This window comes from Narcine bancroftii, chromosome 5, assembly GCF_036971445.1.
Source record: "Narcine bancroftii isolate sNarBan1 chromosome 5, sNarBan1.hap1, whole genome shotgun sequence".
Classification (NCBI taxonomy): domain Eukaryota; kingdom Metazoa; phylum Chordata; class Chondrichthyes; order Torpediniformes; family Narcinidae; genus Narcine; species Narcine bancroftii.
The window spans coordinates 9,412,493-9,433,932 of record NC_091473.1 but is presented as its reverse complement, the minus strand read 5'-3'; the positions used below and the strand labels follow the sequence as shown (position 1 = coordinate 9,433,932).

The 21,440-nt window shown below is 48.6% G+C and overlaps 2 protein-coding genes across 13 annotated transcripts in view; one reads left to right on the top strand and one right to left on the bottom strand.

Annotated features, from left to right (window-relative positions):
• The window catches only part of LOC138763094 (proline-rich transmembrane protein 3), a 115,920-nt gene that overhangs the window by 70,742 nt on the left and 23,738 nt on the right, over positions 1–21,440 (bottom strand). The gene's annotated exons all lie outside the window — the stretch shown is intronic.
• On the top strand, positions 16,202–17,099 carry LOC138763096 (uncharacterized; the record flags this gene model as incomplete). Its single annotated transcript, XM_069936738.1, has 1 exon — positions 16,202–17,099. A coding segment is annotated over exon 1 (726 nt), but the record flags the coding sequence as incomplete, so codon positions are not given.

Sequence of the window (21,440 nt, the reverse complement as noted above, 5' to 3'; positions counted from 1 at the left end):
CCCTCTAATGGCAGAGCTCGCGGTCTCAGTCCCTGTACACGTGCCCAGAGGGCTATCTCCATGGAGAGACGGCATTTAGTCCCATTCCCATGGTAACCAATGCGCCAATTCTCTGGAGTTTGAACTGTTTAGCGGCAGCAGCGTCAATGCACAGGCACGAGTGCCCAAAATTCTGCTCCTCAGAGGATGACTTGGTGACTTTAATAGAAACTGCTCAGTAGCGACCCCTCCCCTCCTTTGAGTGGCACCCAGGGCCTGTGCCATACCTTAGATACGCCATTGATGCCTGTAGACCTTGAAGTGTGTGGATACCCACAATGCTGTGAGAGAAGATGCTCAGGAATTTGATCCAGCAGCAGAGAAGGAATGGCGACATTGTTCCAAGATAGGATGGCGTGAAGCTTGGAGGGCAACCTCGAGCTAGTGGTGTTCACATGCATTTGCATCCCTTGTGTTTCTGGTAGAGGAACGCATTGACCAAGGTGTCTTAGTGAGCTGCTGCATTGCAGAACTGCTGCATCTATTCATGAGTGAATGAATGGTTGTCGTTGGGGTCAAGATTAAAACTTAATACACTTAAATATTGGCCATGGTGAAGCAACGCAATTGTGTGGAAGGTCAATAAGTGAAACCCACAACAAAATACGGGAGTTTACGTCCCATATATTTAAATCAGTTCCCTTGACCAGGTTTGTAGAAATTGATTCCCAGAGGAAGAGTTAATTAGGTCAGTGATAATGACGCCACCCTTCCTGACAGGCTGAACACCTACGCATGGTTCAATGCAGAAAACAACACAACCCTAAACAAAGCCTCGCTTCCCCCTTGAAAACAGGTTCCCTGCATAGCCGCAGCCGAGATGAGGTGGATCCTGTCCAGGGTGAACTCACACAAAGCAGCAGCACCAGAAAACATACCTGGTCGGGGGCTGAGGGACTAGGCAGACCAGCTGACATTTTCAATATCTTACTCCAGCAGTTCATTGTACCCGAAGGAGTCAAGGCAGCCGCCATCATCCTAGTAGCTGGACTGAATGACTACTGTCCTGTGGCACTGACCTTCACGATCATGAAATGCTTTGAGCCACGGTTAATGGAGTGCATCAAAGCACACCTACCAGCGACAATGGACCCATTCCAGTTTGCCTATCGGCCAAACTGATCCACTGCCAATGCAATAGCTCCGACCTTCCATTCCATCTTGACCCACCTGAAGAACAATGCTTCATACATCAGGATGTTCAGTGACCAGCTCAGCAGTTCATACTTCAGAGCCTGGTGGATAAACTGACCCCACTGTTGGCCTTTCTGCAACAATGATGAGTTGGCTTACAGAGGTTGATTGGCATGTACAATGGTGCAACAGAAGGTCTTTTCAAACTGCCATGTGAAATGGGGTTAACCGGGCAATTTCCCCGGTTAGCACCCCAATTATGCGGCAGTTAGAAAGGGTCTGACTGGGTCAACCACATCAGAACATAACCAGGTCCCTGACCTTCCTTAGAGGTAGTCAGGGAACCCGGTTAAACTTACCTAGGTCATGCCAACGGGCGATTTGAAAACAAAAATGGCTAACCTGCTTATTCCAGTGACATCAGCACTTGCATGCGTGTCTCACTGGGCAGCCAGCATCTGAACATCCAGCAGTACTTCCGATGAGTACATGACATGTCATTGCGGGGGCAGGATTCCCCCTAATTCGCTGGGTTGGCCATTTAGTGGGTCCATCCCCCTGCAATTTGAAAGGTGCTTCCGGCACCTTTGCCCCATAATCGCACCAGGGCCCCAGGTGCTGCAGTTTAAAAGAGGCTACCAACAACCTGAGTTTCAATGTGAACAGGCAAGGAAAATGGGGAGAGGGGGTGGGGTGTGGTGGGGTGGGGGGGGGGGGGGGATGGAGTGCTAGAGAGCAGTTGATGGAGTAAGTCATAACCTACAGTGCTCCTGTGAATTGTATTAATAAATAATTATTTAACAGCGATCCTTGGCAACACTTTGAAGCAACAGGGGTGGATTTTGAAGTGTTGAAATGCCTAACATGAATCCTAAAACTAGAGACGGCATACAGCTGCCCCAGAGGCCTACCCCACAGACTGAAACCTAGGCCTCGCCTGACACTGTCTCGCCGAGCAACTCACAGTCAGACTAGAAAGAACAGATAACTGACTTTGAGTGGCTAAAGCTAACAGTGCTGAGTGAATTGTAAGTTTTTTTAAAAAATTCTGCGTGTACAAAGTCATTACAATATATCCTAAAATAAAAATGAACATCGCAATTAATGATAAACAGACAGACAGAATTCAATATTATATTTCTTGTTCCTGGAGGAAAGAAAAAAAGACAGTATCTAACTAATCCTAAATCTGTACTCCCTGAACTAAAAAGAAAAAGCCTTAAAACCACCAAAAGGGTAACAATAACAGGACGTTGGTGAATTGCCTTATATGTAAATATGTAAGTTCAGGAAGAGATCAGAAACGTTTTGTATGTTATTGTGGTGATATACCACTAGCCTACTGCAGGGGGCGATTTCTGTACCTGCAGGAAGATCACCGGAGGACAGACCACACCTAGCCAGCTGTCAATCAGCCGACCTGAATAGATCTAACTCCACCCGGCCGACTGTCAATCAACCACCCAGGATATAATCCTGAGCCAGCCCCTCCCGAGCCAGTCACTCAGGAGTCACCAGTACAGCTACCACTGTAATAGAGACTTTTAACTGAATAAAGCCTGTTGCACAGTCTTTCTGGAGTTTTGTGTCAGCTTACTGCTGCAGCAGTACATCACAGTTATATACAAAGTAGTAAACCACTACTTATTTTAAACATTAAAATATTCCAACAAATTGTGCCACATTTTATTAAACTTAACTTCAGTTTTCAAAACATTACACTGTGGCGGCGCACTCTCTCATGGCGAACCGGCCCCGCGTGTAATGCCACGTGGCGGGGCAGCCATGGGAAGATGGCGCTGTCATGGTTCTCTCCCTGCCTCAAGTCTTCTGCCCAGTGCGCTCCTGGGGCAGCGATTATGATGTCACAATGCACCAGGTGACTTCATGCTGCCCTTAAAAGGGCGCACACTGAACTTGAATTAAAAACAGTCATTAACGACTTTCACTGTGGTGGCTGAGTCTTTCTTGGCCGTGTCCAGCTCTACATTGGTGACCCGTTGAGCCCAGACACCTCTCTGGTCTCAAGAACATGGATCCAGCAGAAATCAACACCGTTGCCATCAAATTGACCCCCTTCTGGACCCATCACCCACGTACGTGGTTCGGGCAGGCGGAGGCGCAGTTTCAACTGAGGAACATTTCAGCAGACGCAACGATGTTTTACCATGTCGTGAGCGCGCTGGACGAAGAAACAGTAGCCGGGATGGACGACCTAATACACAACCCACTGGCCAAAGGTAAATATCCTGCCTTCAAGAACCTGCTCCTTGGCACTTTCGGACTCTCCCCTCAGCAGCGTGCCTCCAGGCTCCTGCACCTCGACGGGCTTGGGGACTGCGCACCATCAGCCTTGATGGATGAGATGCTGGCACTGGTGGAGGATAACAAACTTTGTTTCCTATTCCGTTAGATCTTCCTCGAGCAGATGTCCAGGGACATCCAACTACTCCTGGCGGATGAGTCGCAGCCTGAGCGGACACCCTCTCAACCAAGAGCCAGCCGGCTGCAACACTCCCCAAAGCACAAGCTGGAGGAGCGCCATTCCACCTAGTGTTTTTACTATCAGCGCTGGAGAGCGCAAGCTCGTAAGTGCCAACAACTGTGTGACTATCGGGGAAACGACCCAGCAAGCCACCATTGATGGCTGTGACAGCTGGCCACATGGACAGCCTCCTTCACATTACCGACAAGTCCACTGGCTGATGTTTCCTGGTGGACACAGGAGTGGAGCTTGGCGCCCTGCCCCCCACCGCCCTCAAGACATGCACCTGACCTCTGGTCCTACCTGGCGGGGAGCCAACGGTTCTACCATCAAGAACTTCTGTACCCGCAGGGCGCAGATCCAGATCGGGAAAGAGAAATTCCGCTGGAAGTTCGTGTTAGCCTCAGTGGGTACCGCGTTGTTAGGGGCCAACTTCCTGAGGGCACATGGACTGTTGGTCAACATGAAGGGCAAGAGGCTGGTCAACGCTCACCCCTTCCATTCGGTGCGCCTGGATGCCATGAACGCCTGCAGGCCTGAGATCGTCACCATCGCCGCTTCTAGGGATGAGTATTCGAACATACTCCATGAGTTCTCTGCCATCCTTCAATCACAATTCACTGTCACCTTACCCCACCACGGGGTATACCACCATATCTCCACGCAGGGCCCCCTGTTGCATCCAAGCCCAGACGACTTCCACCCGAGAAGCTGCAGCTGGCAAAGGAGGAGTTTTCCCAGCTGCAGGAGGTGGGAATTCTCTGTCGCTTGGACAGAGCCTGGGCATCCCCTCTCCACATAGTTCCCAAATCCTCGGGGGGCTGGAGACCCTGCAGCATTTGAATGACACGACCACACCAGACAGGTACCCGGTTCCAAACATTCAAGACTTCTCAGCCACTCTCCACGGCGCGCAAGTCTTCTCCAAGGTCAATTTGGTACGGGGGTATCATCAGATCCTGGTCCACCCCGTGGACATCGGCAAGATCTCTTGCCTCAAGAAAATGGCCCAGACCTTTCAGCGCCTCATGGACACAGTGGGTAGGGACTTGGACTTTGTGTCTATCTACTTGGACGATATCCTTATCACCAGCCACAACCACGAAGAGCACAGGCCACCTCCGTACCCTGTTTGCCCGACTGGCGAAGTTTGGCGTCACGGTCAATGTGGCCAAATGCCAATTCGGCAAGCAGACACTGCAGTTCCTGGGGCACACCATCTCGGCAGCAGGGGCTGCCCTGGCGCCAGAGAAAGTCGCGGCCATCTAGCAGTTCCCCAAGCCAACCACCCTCAAGGGCCTGCAGGAGTTCTTAGGGATGGTGAATTTTTATCATTGGTTCATCCCCAGCGCCATCCGTACTATGTGACCGCTGTTCACATTGATCGCCACGGAGGAGAAAGTCGTGATCTGGTTGGAGGAGGCAGAGACCGCTTTTGCCACAACAAAGGAGGCCCTCACCAACGCAACTCCATTGGTGCACCCACGCCCAGAGGCACACAAGGCGCTCTCGGTGGATGCCTCAGCCATGGTGGTAGGGGGCGTACTCGAGCAATGGCTCAATGGACAGTGGCGCCCGCTGGCCTTCTTTAGCAAACAGCTGCACCTGCTGGAGTTCAAATACAGCGCTTTCGACCGGAAATTCCTGGCGCTGTAACTGGCCATCTGGCACTTTCAATACTTTCTGGAGGGCAAGCTCTTCGTGGTGTTCACGGACCACAAGCACCTCACACAGGCACTCGCAATGGCCAAAGATCCGTGGTTGGCTTGCCAGCAATGCCACCTCTCCTACATGTCAGTTCACCACTGATATCCAGCACAGGGCCGGCAAAGACAATGCTGTGGAGGATGCGCTCTCTCGTCCAGCAATCATCGCTCTCGCCCCCGGCCTTGAGTGCACACAGTTGGCACAGACCCAGAAGCTAGACACAGAGACACAGGCTTTACAGACTGCCATCTTTGGCCTTGAGCTCCAGGACTTTCAGTTGCCCAACAGCGCGGACACGCTGCTCTGTGATGTCTCCACCAGTTCACCGCACCCGGTTGTCCCACCCCAGTGGAGGTCGAGGGTTTTCACCTTAGTCCATGCCCTAGCCCACCTCTCAGTGAAGATATTGGTGCGAATGGTGGCAGAACAGTTTGTGTGGAATGGGCTCAAAAAGGAGGTGGCCAAGATGGCGAGGAATTGCACCAGGTGCCAGGCCTCCAAGGTCCACCAGCATACGCAGGCCCCAATCCAGCAATTCGACCCGGCGGTGCGGAGATATCAGCACATCCACGTTGACGTCATAGGCCCCCTGCCAGAGTCCAGAGAAGCGCGTTACCTTCTCACAATAGTCGATCGGACCATGAGATGGCCAGAGGCCATTCCCATCAAAGAGGCTTCCATAGAGACGTGCGGCAAGAACCTAGTCAGTCATTGGATCGCTAGGTTCGGAGTCCCGGTGCACATCACCAGTGACAGGGGTGCCCAGTTCACCTCCGCGCTCTGGGTTCAGCTAGTGAACCTCCTGGGGGCTAAACTCCACCACACCGCAGCCTACCACGCGCAAGCAAATGGTTTGGTGGAGAGGTTTCATCCTCATATGAAATCCGCCCTCATGGCTCGCCTCACTGGCCCAGGCTGGGCAGACGAACTACCCTGGGTCCTGCTCAGCATCAGAACAGCACCCAAGGAGGACCTACAGGCGTCTTCTGCAGAACTGGTCTTCGGTGCGCCGCTCTCGCTGCCCGGTGAGTCCAATGTCACGTCCAAGCACGCGAACCTTTTGGCAGATCTCCGAAAGAAACTATCCTCGCTAGCCCCCCTCCCCCTGCCTCCCACGCATCATGGCATCCAGCCGACACAATGTCCCAAAGAGCTGGACTTGGCGGAATTCGTATTTGTTCGGCGCGGCCCACATACGGTATCTTTACAATGCTTGTACGAAGGTCCATACAAGGTCCTCTAGTGGTCTGCAGGACTTTCACTTTGGATATAGGAGGTAAAGATGAACTTTTCACCATGGACCATTTGAAGGCGGCGCACTTAGACCTATCACGGTCAGTGCAGATGCCCATGCCCAAACGCTGGGGCCGCCTGCCCAAGCGGCAGGATGCATAGCCGGTTCTGGGGGGGGGGGGGTTTGTGGGGCGGCGCACTATCTCATGGCGAACTGGCCCCACATGTAATGCCATGTGGTGGGGCAACCATGGGAAGATGGCGCTGTCATGGTTTTCTCCCTGCCTCAAGTCTTCTGCCCAGTGCACTCCTGGGGCATCGATTATGATGTCACAATGCACCAGGTGACTTCATGCTGCCCTTAAAAGGGCGCACACTGAACTTGAATTAAAAACAGTCATTAATGACTTTCACTGTGGTGGCTGAGTCTTTTTTGGCTGTGTCCAGCACTACACCATCTAATTTTCTCAAGGTCCAAGTATAATAAGTGTGGTGGGGCATGGTACCACAGGCATGTCTTCACTGGGCAGGCTGGACCACCTTCTGTACCTGTAGCCCCTCCCAATAATGTCCCCTAATAAAGGCTGAGAGCCCTTGACTCCTCCCTCATACCTGCCTTGGACGTGAGCCAGCACCATGTCTGGGTCTTCTGATCAATAAAGCCTTTGACTCTTGCTTCTTGACTGCGAGTGGTCATTGATCGCACGACAATAAGGTTTGGGACATCCATTGAGCATAACTGGAAGAGATAGAGTCCTTCCATCTTAACAAAATAGATCTTCTAGCCCAATGGTTCTCATCCTTTTTCTTTCCACTTGCATCCCACTTTAAGTAATCCCTGTGACATCGGTGCTCTGTGATAAGTAAGGGATAGCTCAAGGTGGCCTGTGAGTGGGAAGAGAAGGTTGAGAATCATTGCTCTAGACCCAATTGTTACTGAAATATTTTGGTTGAGAAAAATTGTCATTGGCCCATTTCCTTTGGAGTTATGAAACCGGGCACATAACGAGTCAATGAGGGACGATTAAAACAGTGGTTTTCAAACTTTTTCTTTCCACCCACATCCCACCTTAAGCCATCCCTGACTAATCACAGAGCACCGATGGCATACTTAAAGTGGGATGTGAGTGGAAAGAAAAAGGTTGATAACCACTGGTCTAGCCATTAAAGTGGCAAAATCTATCACATGGCAACCCAACACTGATAATCGACTGTTCTCTATCACCGCACCAAATAAAGCTGTAATGGGATGAGGTTGAATAGTAAAGGAGAAAATATGGGAAAATGCATTAAAAATTTCTTCCAATAGTGATTTAATGTTGAACAGGACCAAAACATATGAAATAAGGAGGCAAGCCCATTATGACATCTGTCACATACAGGGTTGATAGTAGAAACAATCTTAGCTAATTTATCCTTGGATAAAAGCGCTCGAGGTACTGAATAAGTGAATGACGTGCACAAATAGAAAAGGAATGGACCGATTTCAAACACTTGGTCCATGTATCCTTAGAAAGAATAGTTTGTAAGTCGTTCTCCCAAGCACTCTTACTTTTATTCAAAGAAACACGACATATTTTAGAAATTAATCCATAAATGAATCCTATTAAATCCTTTTCACAAGGATTTAACCAAAAAAAGTAAGTCAATACAATTACTATCATGGGAGAATGGAAAAGTAGCAACTTGGTTTCTCAGAAAATCTCTATCTTGTAAATATCAAAAAAAATGGAAATTAGGGAGATTAAATTTTTGTGAGAAATACTCAAAAGTCATCAACAGCCGTCCACAAATAAGTTAAAAAATGAAGTGATACCCTTTTCTCTCCATTTACGAAAAAGACGATCAAGGCGTGATGGAGGGAAAAAGACATTGTTAATAATCGGAGCGGATAAAGAAACATTCTTCAGTTCAAAACAGCGCCTGAATTGAAACCAAATTCTTCACAAATTTTTGACGACTGACCAAATTTATTCACCTTTACCAAAGTAAATAGAAGGGAAGCCCCGAGTATTGTAGCCAGAGCAAATTTGTTAAAATCTTTCAGCTCCATGGATGTCTGTTCTGGCCAGTCCGATTTATCTATGTCATGAACCTAAAAATAATATATTTACTATTAATAGCCCAATAATAATGTCTCAGGTCAGGCCTTTACAGCGCCAGTGATCGGGACCAGGGTTCGAAACAGGCGCTGTTTGTAAGGAGTTTGCACGTTCTCTCCATTTTTGCGTGGGGTTTCCCTGGGGGATCTGGTTTCCTCCCTCCATTTGAAATGTACCGGAGGTGTCGATTAATGGGCTGTAAATTGGGCAGCATGGATTCCTGGGCCGAAATGGCCTGTTATCGTGCTGAATGTTTAAATAAAGCCTGTGGCCACCCAATTGACCTAAATAATGTTTTTGATGCCTTTTCTGTCTCCACCCAGTGCAGTGGGGGAGGGGGGGGGGGGGTGGGGGGGGAGAAACAAAGTTTATAATGTTTTAAGTTTTACATACACACACAGATGTGATATTATATATTCAGTTTTGTCCCCTTTCCTTCATTGTACTGTATTTATTATAAAAACAAATAAAAAAGATTGAAAAAGAAAGAAAGACAGTGGGGGATTCGAATCCCAGTCCTGACTGCTGACGCAGTAACAGTGTTACACTAACCTCTAAGCCAACCATGCCACTGTGCTGAACTTCATAAAGACATTGTAGGGACCATTAAAATGGAGATAAGAATACATACTGAAGAAGAATTTAATCAGGGTCGGGACCGGGGTTTGAATCCCATGCTGTCTGTAAGGAGTTTGCAGGTTCTCTCCATGTCTGTGTGGGTTTTCCCTGGGGGGCTCCAGTTTCCTCCCACCATTTGAAATGTACCAGGTGTAACGGCATAGGCTCGTGGGCTGAAATGTCCTTTTACTGTGCTGGATGTCTAAATTTGGGCAGCAAGGACTCATGGGCTGAAATGGCCTGTAACTGTGCTGTATGTCTAAATTTAAATGTAATCTACTTATAACAGTAAAACACTGCAAATGGTAGAATAAGATCAGAAAGTGTTAAGTTCTCAGCGAGTCAGTCAGCAAATGTGGAAAGAGAAGCAGAGTTAATGTTTCAGGTCAGTAATGTGGAATGAGAAAAGTTGGATGCGTTAGTGGTCTTTATTTGTGCGAATTTTCTGTCTGGTTACCTGGTAAAGGAACAGATTTAACATTAAGATGCTTAGATTGCCAAACCATCAATGAAACCCACATCAGGACATATGTGGAAGCCATCTCAGGAAGCATCATGGCCACACACTCTGTCTCCTCTCATCCAATTATCAGTGCAGAAGGAGGCAAAATCAACAGGAGGAAGGAGGATGTGAGATCTGGGACACCAGCAGTGATTACACTTCAACATCATATCACTGGCTACAAAGCATTTCAGAATTATCCGGAGGTGAGAGCACACAGGAACAAAGTTTGAAGCTTCAGAGACACTGGAGTTTCTGAACATTGTTAGCACAAAGTCACTCTGTTGAGGTAATACATGGTATAAATGAACATTCAAACATTCACACACTTAATTGAACAGTCATTTAAACATAAATGTACATGGATAACTCCAAGGATACTAGTTAAAGGTTTAAGTGAGAGATTGGGGAAACAAGTTATTTCAGGCTGACAATCCATTAATGACAAGCCAAATTTTGCATTTAGTTATTATTTAGAAATATTTTGTTCACTTTCTCTTCACACAATCATTCCCCAGAGGCTGGTGGAGGGACTCAACAACTGTAACTGGATTCTGAACTTCCTAATGGAAAGACCACAGTCTGTCAAGCACCTTCATGCTAAGTACAAGTGCACCACAGAGCTGTGTACTCAGCTCACTCCTGTTCACACTACTGACCCATCCAGCTCCAATAGAGTCATCAAGTTTGCAGATGAAAAAATAGTCGTTGGCCTCATCAGCAACGAGGAGTCAGACAACAGAGAAGAGGTGGAAAATCTCATGACATGGTGCGAGAATAACAACCTGAGTCTCAACGTGGACAAGTTGAAGGAGATTATTGTGGTCTTTAGGAGGACCAGGAATGACACCCTCCACTTGGTTGTGGATAGGAACAAAGTTTCTAAGAGTCTACTTAACTATTGTGGATAACAACGGCTGCACTTCCTGAGAAGACTGAAGCAGGCAAGACTGTGGCCACCATCTTGTCAACCTTCTACAGGAGCTCCATTGAGAGGCTCCTGGCCATCTGCATCACAGTGTGGTATGGTTGCTACAGAAAATTGGATCAGAGGTCTATTCACAGGACCATAAGTGTGACAGAGGATCACTGGAGTCTCCCTCCATCCTCCCCATCAATGTGATCTATTGGGATCGTTGTCTGAAGAAGGTGCTCAAAATCATTGAGGACCCCTTCCACCCTACACACATCTTTCAGCTGCTCCCATTGGGGAAGAGATGCAGGAGTATCAGAGCCAGCACCACCAGGCTAAGGAACAGCTTCTTCCCACAGGCAGTGAGAATGCTGAACGACCAAAGAAATTGCTCCCACTGACCATCCGAGACCCTCATATTCACTAAACAAATTATATTTATTTATATAATTTTATTTACAGATGCCATGCAATCACATCACATTAACTTCATTCACAATTTTTCGTACATGGCTTTTATAAATTGAAAAAGAAAACAGAATGAGAGAAGAAAAGAAGCCTCCCAAATCCACCCAATCCCCTAAGACCCTAAGAAAAAGGACCTAAACCACCCCCGCTAAAGAAAAGAAAAAAATTTGAAAAGGAATGGATATTAAATTTTTTTAATAAAGATTACATAAACCAACACATTATAACATATCCAAATATGTAAATCTTATGCTTTAAATCAATTCTAAATATTAAATTTCAATATATCTAATATTAATCCTAATTAATCATATATATATATTCAGAATCTCATAATCTCTTCCATCATCTATTTGTTCTGCATATGTATTGCTGTCTATGTGTGTGTTGTGTCTGGTTGTATGTCTTCGTGTTTTACGCCGAGGACCAGAGAAAGCTGTTTCATTGGGTTGTGCTTGTACAATCAGCTGATAATGAACTTGAACTTGTACCCGCCAACCTTCTTGTCATTTATTATCTCTTATTGGAGCAGAACAACAATGGAATTGTTGCACCAGCAATTAATTAATAATCAACAGCAGTAACTAAGCAACAGAAAGGGTATCATATTCATTTCATTGCCTGACTAATACAGTTCTTCTGGCCTTTACAGCTTCAACTATGGATGAAAGTTAAGATGTGCCACTACCTAAACTGACCTATTAGATGCTCAAGTACTTATTAGCTTTGTTAATTGTCTGCCATGTCATCGCTGCTCAAATTTGTTTTCTCAGAGGAGTGGTTTATTCAGTGTCACAGCAATTTGGTTAGTGGGGGCTGTGGCTGGGATCCCTCGCCTGGCTGCAAGGAGATAGCTTTCACTGCCAATACTAAATGCTCTTCTGTGCCTACAACACAGCAGCAAAAGTGAAGTTGAATCTCATTTTATTTTGCAATGGTTCCGGAAAGAGCAATTGTATCAAGAGTTTAAAAAAAATTGTCAAGTTATTTTTATTGCCACTCATTTTATTGTGCTTTAGAACTTCAGAAGTGTCGAGTACTAATGTGAGAAGTACAATTTTCCCACACTTATCCTCACAAACTTATGTATTTTATTAATGAATTTAAAAAAATTTAGACAGACCATTTGGCCCATGTGTCCGTGCCGCCCAACCCCATCAACCTACACCCACCAGTATGTTTTGAAGGGTGAGAGGAAACCAGAGCCCCCCCACCTCACCCTCCCTGGGAAAACCCATGCAGACACAGGAAGGACATGCAAACTCCTTAGAGATAGTGCAGAATTCAAACCCCAATCCCAATGGCTGGCGCTCCAAAGAGGTGGCGTTAACCGTTATGCCAGTCGTGCTGCCCTAAATATTGGACAGCACATGAAGATAACTCCCAACTTGTTTCCAAAATCTTCCCCATTTTTGAGGATCGTATCTCAGACAGGGCAGTAATCCTTTCGGTAGGTGTGGAAATGGCAATCCAAATTATTGTGTGAACAAGTCTGGAGTAGACCTTGGACTGAGTTCCTTCTGACTCCGAGGCATAGGTGCAGTTAAGGATCTTTTGACCGTCATTTAAAAGATGCAGAATAATAAATCTGTTGTACATAGCTATCGAATCATATTTGTGAGGCAACATTTCATTTGTTGACTACAATCCCGCTCGAGCTTGGTCTACCAATCAGATCAAAGAGGAATCGGTGCTTTAAGTATTTTTGTTCCTTTTAATAGAGACGAATCACAATTTCCTCTAAATTCTATGTTTTGTTATTCTGGCTGTCTCCTTCTGCAGGTTAAACTACCAGCACCACAAGGACAGTTTCTTCCCCTCTGCCTTCAGATTCCAGACTCGATAATGAACCACAGGCGCAACACCATTAGGCAGGCGAATCGGACCCATTTGTAATCCACGCGGCGGGGCAGCTGGCCAAAATGGCGCCGTCGGGGTTTCCCCTTCTTCTCAGCACAGGGCTCAGAAGCCCGCGCTAGGTGACCAAGTGACACCCGGGTGACGTCAGCGCCCTTCAGCGCGGTTCTCAGCCAGGTTGGGCTGGGAGTATAAATCCAGCCCAGCAGCCTGCAATAAATCAGTTCTGCTCACTGAGCTCAACCCATCTGGTTGTGCGTTCTTTCAGTAGCAGTGTAGCTGCCGCTACAATTGGTGACCCTGACTGGTTCAAACATCTTTGAACCTATCATGAGCAAACGTGGGATCAGTGCTATAGCCGTCAAGCTGCCTGAATTCTGGGTTCAAGAGCCGGAGACCTGGTTCGGCCATGCGGAGGCTCAGTTTCACCTTCGCCAGATTTCATCTGACACGTTCAAATTCTACCATGTGGTCACTGCCCTGGACCAGGCCACCACCAAGTGCATGCTGTACCTCGTTCAGCACCCACCCGCCAAAGACAAAGACGAGACCATCAAGCGAGTGCTCACCAGATCCCTCGGACTATCCAGATGCCAGCGTGCTGCTCGGATGCTGCACCCCAACAACCTGGGGGTCAGATCCCCAATGGAGCTGATGGACGAGATGCTCGTGCTCATGGGTAATCACACCAACTGCCCATTCTTTGAGCGCATTTTCCTTGACCATCTGCCCAAGGACATCCGGCCGTTACTAGCCCAAGAGAGCTTTACTGATCTGAGGAAGGTCACTCAGAAGGCCCAAGAGCTATGGCTCGAGCGATTCACAGAGGGCTTAGCGGTCCAGCAGGTCACGAAGCATAGGCATGGGCATGACCACAACAAGCCCACCCCTAGTGCTGCAGTAGAGCATCAGGTCCCTGCAGGGGCCACTAAGAGTATAACCAGGGACACAGCATCCGCTCCAGGCCTCTGCTTCTACCACTAGCACTGGGGAGCAAAGGCTCAGAAGTGTCGTCAGCCCTGCTCATTCCAGGGAAATGAGCAGGCCGGCCACTGTTAATGGCTGCGGCGACTGGCCAAGGACACAGCCTCCTCTACCTGCTGGACTCAGTCAGCGGCTGGTGGTTCCTCGTTGACATTGGGGCCAAGATCAGCATCATCCCGGCCATGGTCATTGAGTCCAGGAACCGACCTCGAGGACCTCCCCTCCGTGCGGCCAACGCAACAGAGATCTGGACGTTTGGAGACAAGACAGTCCACTTCCAGATCGGCTGCCGAAAGTTCTCGTGGAGGTTCAATGTCTCGGCCCTTCTGACCGCCATACTGGATGCTGACTTCATCTTCATCCACGGGCTTCTGGTGGACAGTTGGGGTAGGCGCCTGGTGGACGTCCGAACTTTCCAGACCGTTCGCCTCGATGACTCACGCACAGAGCAGCCACAGATGGCCACGATCAGCATGCCCAGAAACGAGTTCCAGCGAATCATGGATGAGTTTCTGACCCTCCTCAAGCCACAGTTCTCCACTGCCTCGCCGCACCATAAGGGTGTTCCACCACATCCCCACCCAAGGCCCACCGGTTCACAGCAAGGCATGCCGGCTCCTGCCTGACAAGCTCCAGGTGGCAAAGGAGGAATTTTCGCATCTGTTGGAGTTGGGGATCATTCGGCGGTCCAACAGCCCGTGGGCCTTGCCGCTCCACCTTGTCCCGAATGCCTCCGGCAGCTAGCACCCCTGCAGAGACTATCGATGGCTCAACGAGACGACAGTTCCTGACCATTACCCCATCCCTCACATCCAGGACTTTACAGCCAACCTGCATGGTGCGAGGGTTTTTCCAAGGTTGACCTGGTGCGCAGGTATCACCAAATCCCAGTGCACCCTGAGGATATACACTAGATGGCCATCATCACCACCTTCGGCTTGTTTGAATTCCTTCACATGCCATTCAGGCTCAAGAACGCCGCTCAGACCTTCCAGCACCTCATGGACTCAGTGGGCAGGGACCTGGATTTCATCTTCATTTACTTAGATGACATTCTCATTGCCAGTAGGGATCGGGTGCAACACAAGGCCCACCTGCGCACCCTCTTCTCCCGGCTGGCCGACTTCGGCCTCACCATCAACCCAGCCAAGTCCCAGTATGGGAAAGAGTCCATGCAGTTCCTGGGCCACACCATCACGCCCGAGGGAGCTATGCCCGCCACTACAAAGGTCGCCGCTATCAAGGAGTTCCCACGTTCGGACAATCTCAAGGGCCTACAGGAGTTCGCGGGTATGGTCAACTTCTACAACCGATTCATCCGTGAGCTGAACACATCATGCAGCTGCTATTCACCCTCATTGCAGCTGAGCACAAAATGCTCGCCTGGATCCCAGAGGCCTGCAGCGCATTCGAGGCCACCAAGGACACTCTCGCGAAGGCTAGCATGCTCGTCCATCCGCACACCGACCTGCATATGGCGCTCTACCTCGATGCCTCTGCCACAGCTGTCGGCGCCGAACTGGAGCAGCAGGTGAACAGACAATGGAAGCTGCTGGCATTCTTCAGCCAGCTTCTCTGCCCACCAGAGCGCAAATATAGTGCTTTTGACCGTGAGTAACTGGGCATGTACCTAGCAGTGTGGCATTTCCACTATTTCTTGGAGGGAAGGACTTTTACCATCTTCACTGACTACAAACCCCTCACCCAGGCACTCGCGATGGCAAAGGACCCCTGGTCAGCCTGCCAGCAGCATTATCTCTCTTTCGTGTCAGAGTATACCATCGACATTCAGAAAAGGTGGGGAAGGACAACATAGTCGTCGAGGCACTTTTGTGACTGACCATCTGCGCACTGACGCCCAGCCTCGCCCGGGACCAGAAGTTTGATGAGGAGACGTGAACCTTCAGGACTGCCATCATGGGCCTATGGTTCTGGGACCTCCCGACACCGAGTGGCAGAAGCACCATCCTGTGCAATGTCTCCATGGGCACCCTGCGGCCAGTGGTTCCCCAGCAGTGGCACAGGCAATTCTTCCATCACATCCATGACCTTTTGCACCTGTCCATCAGGTCCACGGTTCGGATGGTGGCAGAGCGGTTCATCTGGCATGGGCTGTGGAAGCAGATCGCGGGCTGGGCGAGAACATGCACCCATTGCCAGATGTCCAAGCTACACAGGCACACCAGGGCGCCTGTGCAAGAGTTCGAGCATGATTGGGAACGGTTCAGCCATATTCATGAGGACATAGTCGGGCCCTTATCCGTTTCCCAGGGCAACCATTAGCTGCTCAAGGTGGTGGACCATACCACTCATTAGCCCGAGGCAATCCCGATGCCTGACGCCTCCAAAGACTCCTGCTCCAGAGCGCTGCTGCATGGTTGGGTCACCTGGTTCGGTGTTCCAAATCACCTCACCAGCGATCGGGGCACCCAGTTCACATTTGCACTCTGGGCACAGCTCGCCAACAGGTTGGGGATCGAGCTACACTGCACCATGACCTATCACCCACAGGCCAATGGGCTGGTCGACCATCTGCACCGCCACCTTACTTCGGCAGTTATGGCCCAATTTACTGGTCCCGACTGGGTGGACGAACTGCCTTGGGTACCCCTGGGCATCCGCTCCATGCCCAAGGAGGATCAGCAGGCATCATCAGCTGAGCTGGTCTACGGTGCACCGCTGGCACTTCCTGTTGAGTTCATCAACGTGCCTCACAACCCTCAGCGGTTGTTGCACGAGCTCCTTCCCCACCTCCACGCCCGCTTGGATTCCTTCGCACTCCCACTGCCGTCCAGACAAGGCACATGGCCATCTCACGTCCCCAGCGAGCTGCTTTCCGCAGAGTACGTTTTTATTTGGTGGGGCCCGCCTGCGGCACCTCTGCAGAGACCTTATGAGGGACTGTATAATGTTGTCCAGCGTTCAGGGTCCACTTTCACGCTGGATATTGGCGGCAGACGGGTACTGTTTACTGTGGACAGGCTGAAGCCAGTGGACCTCGACCCCACCGAACCAGTGATTGTGGCCCAGCACAAGAAGCGAGGCCGCCCAACTAAAAAGGACATTGGCGCCGGGTCTGGGGGGGGGGGGGGGGTGGGCTGTGTGGCGGCACATCAGTAGGCAGGCGAACCGGCCCTGCTTGTAATCCACACAGCGGGGCAGCCAGCCAAAATGTCGCGGTCGGGGGTTTTCCTTTCTTCTCAGCACAGGGCTCAGAAGCCCGCGCTGGGGGACCACGTGAAGCCTGGGTGACGTCAACGCCCCTCAGCGCGGTTCTCAGCCAGGTCTGGCTGGGAGTATAAGTCCAGCCCAGCAGTCTGCAATAATTCAGTTCTGCTCACTGAGCTCAACCTGTCTGGTTGTGTGTTCTTTCAGTAGCAGTGTAGCTGCCGCTACACTTTCTTAGTTATCACATTAAAGATAATGCCTTACTTTTCATGCACTAATATTGTAATTATTATTATAATTTTATAGCAATGTCATAAGAAGGTTACGCTGCCGCAAAACACTGGATTTCATGACGATAAATTCTGATTCCGATTCTGATATCCTATGGCCTTCTATTACTTATGGTAAATAACAGGTGAACAGGCTTTGAAGAAGAACAAGGGAGTCCTCCCCAGTGTCCTGAACAAGGCAGTCAACCTCGGAGTCCTGAACAAGGGATTATCCCCGGTGTCCTGAACAAGGGAGTTATCCCTGGTGTCCTGAACAAGGGAATTATCCCCGGTGTCCTGAACAAGGGAGTTATGGGCCAAATGCTGGTCAGTGGGATGAGGTGAAAGATGATTTTCGGTATGGACTAGTAGGTCCGAATTGGCCTGTTTCTGTGCAGGACACCAGGGATAACATCTTGCAGCTACTTCCGACTTGATTTGACTTGACTAACAAATAGGAGAATGCACTCCGGAATATATTAACTGAAAATCATCTGCAGGATTCTTCTGCAAAGAAAAATCTTGCTGCTCTGTAGTGAACTTCATGAATTAGAATGTTCCGAAGAGCTTTGCAGAAAGTGAAGTACTTTCTCAAGGATGCTCTCTGTGGTAAGATGGGAATTGTGACCGTAGTTTGTTCACAATGGGATCCAATAATAATCTGGTTTCGCAATGATTGTTAAGTCAAGTTTATTGTTATCTGATTATACAAGTGCCTGTACAACCCGACAAAACAGTGTTCTCCGGTCCTCGGTGTAAAACATGCAGACACACAACCAGACATAACACACATACAGACAAACAATACACAGCCAGGACAAGTCTTCAAATGTACAAATAAATAAAGTGTTTTGTGAATATGAGAATTATAATGAAATTGTGACCACTCCAGAGAGAGAAGACCTTTCAATCTGTGAAAATACACTCACCAGATCTTATCAACATGGTGTTAAGCTGAAAACATTCAAACGTGCTTTGGGGAACAGCGAAGTGATTTAGCTAGGTCTGAGAGGAGCTGAGTCAAAGAGAAATTTCATGGGGAAGTTCTTCACTCAGAGATGGGTGGGGGTATGGAATGAGCTGGCATCTGACGTGGTGAATGGGCACTCAATCTAGAGTTTTAAGAATAGAATGGATAAATATGGATGGGAGAAGTCTGGAGGGTTATGGAGTGGGAGCAGGTCAGTGAGGCTAGCGAAATGATGATCAGCACAGACTAGAAGGGCTGAATGTCCTGTTTTCTGTGCTGTAGCATTCTATGGTTTATCATCAAATCTAGTCATTCCCACGTACGAGCATCATATCAATTCATCAGCCACTCACGCACCAACCATGGGGATGGAGCAAAGGCTGCTTCAACCATGGGAGGAAAGGATCAGCAACAAGTCCTTTCTGCTGCATGGTGGCACCAACCTTGTGCTCAAGCCTGAAAAATCCAGCAGCTGTGGAAGGAGAAACAGAGTTAACGTTTCAGGTCAGGGCCTAACGTCAGAACTAGTTCTTCAACCCGAAACAATTGCTCTTTCTCCCATTCTGCAGATGCTCCCTGACTACCTGATTTCCGGCATCTGCAGAATGCAGTGTTGGGAAGGTCGGAGATGGTAGGTCAGAGGGGGGAGGGAGAGTGTTGGGGGGGTCACTGGAGAGTAGGGGTCTGAGGGTTGGGGGTAGGAAAAAAGGGGGAGCTCAAAGGAGGAGACAGAGGGTTGAATAGGGAGAGGTGTGAGGGGGATAGGGCAGGGTAAGGAGTGGTGGTGAAGGAGATGAGCCTGTGGGATCCAGCAATGGAGATATCCAAGATGTTGCTAAAAACAATCTCCATCCCAACAGTGGAAATATGTGGAAAGATAAAGACTGTACAACAGGCTTTAATCCACGAAGACTTCCACAGAGCCAGACTGGCTGTGGCTGCAGCAACTCTGAGTGAGGCCTCGGGAGGCCAGCGCAGGCTTATATCCCAGAGGGTGATCGACACCCGACCGGGTGAGGCTTGAACCATTCAGGCCGACTGACTGACAGCTGCCCAGGTGTTGTCCTGTCCCCTTACACTCCTGCAGGTACAGAGATTGCACCCTGTAGTAGGCCGGTGGTGTACCACCACAGTGGTCACGCAAAAAATATACATTTTGAGGAAGGAATATGCCTACTCTGAATGATCTAATGTTAAGTCAGCAAGTAACGGGGACTTCGAGTAATGATACTGAAGGAATAGCAAAGCAAGATTATAGATTACATGGGTATGGCAAGTAAGAAGGCAGCAATGGCCTGGTATGGCAGTGGAATGGTGGAGGGAGAGTGGTGTGATACTCATTTCCAGCTATCTGCACCCAGCCCTCACCTCCACTCCTGCTGTGTGCAAAATTTTCACATTCTCTCTGTCATTCTCTCTCACACATCTGGTTTTCTCCAACATCTCAAAGGCAGCCTGGTTCGCTCATCAGTCAGCGACTGTGGCTGGCGAATGAGATGGATGTGAGCAGGAGGTTGCAGGGGATGGAATTTCTCCATGAGTTGGCATGAATTTAAAGTGCTGAAAGGTTCCCTATGTCAAAAAAAATTAGAAATATGAAAAATACCAGACTGTAAAATCTGACAGGTTTGGAAGTTGCATGTGGCGTCATGTGGCAGTTCATAATGTCTGAAAAAACAAACAAATACTGGAGAAACTCAGCAGGTCAAACAGTGCATTTACATAGCAAAGATGAAGACACATCGCCAACATTTTGGGCTGGAGCCCTTCATCAAGGTGTGGGGGAACATGAGAGAAATCCGAACAAAAGGAGTTTCTCTAGCATTTGTGTGTTTTCGCTTCACCACGGTGTCAACTGAATCCTGTGTTTTAACTTTTAATGTCTGATGTGAGAGTTTATTGTCATATAGACAAGGACGACGTAGGGACACACTAAAATTCTTATTTGGCGCACAGGCCCTCAAAATACACCAGCAACGATAGTATGCATGGCCCCCTTAGGAGTCTGCTCAAAGTTTATGGGCCCCCTTCCCTGCAAAGCAGTCTAGTTCGTTTCTACCATACTTCTCCCCAACAGACTACATGAACAACATCTAATATCCATTTGTGCATTTATATCTGTCTGTTCGTCTTTACTCCATGCAAATCATTATGGAGCTTTCATAGAAAATGTCCAAGGAGGTTCAGTCGGGGTAACATTTGATGCTGAATTTCATGACAACATTGAATTTAACTTTTAAGGCCATATGAAGTTCAAAATTGTTTTTGACCAGCTTGCTCTAACTTGCATTACTGTTTATTATACAAATATTTACTTGCACTGCCTTGCATTACTGTTTACTATAATTGTGGTAACATTTGATGCTGAATGTCATGGCCACATTGAATTTAACCTTTAAAGTGACTGGGGACTCTTTGATTAGGCTTGTGGATAGGGGTTTCTGTGGACGAGATCAAGGCTCCTGACTGGTGTGTTGCCTCCCAGGTGCCAGGGTCAGGGACGTCACAGCATTCTGGTGGGGGAAGGGGAGCAGACAGATGTCATGGTCTATGTGGAGACTAATGACATAGAGAGGAGTAGGGATGATGTCTTAAAAAGAGAATACAGGGAGTTAGGTAGGAAGTTAAGAAATAAGTCCTCGAGAGTGGTGATCTCAGGATTTGCTGCCAGTGCCACGTGCTAGAGAAGGAAGAAACAGGAGGATGAATGCATGGCTGAAGAGTTGGTGCAGGGGGAAGTGGTTCACATTATGGATCATTAGAATCTCTTCTGGGGAAGGTCTGACCTCACAAACAAGATGGGCTCCACTTGAACTGGAGGGGGAACTAGTATCCTGGCAGGTTTGCTAGAGCTGTTGGGGAGGGTTTAAACTAGTTTGGCGGGGTGGGGGGGGGTATCTGAAACTTAGTGCTGAAATTAGGGTAGAAAGAAACCAGGGTGTAATGGTAGACAAAGTTAAAATTGGAAACGTCCAAAATGATGTGCAGCAA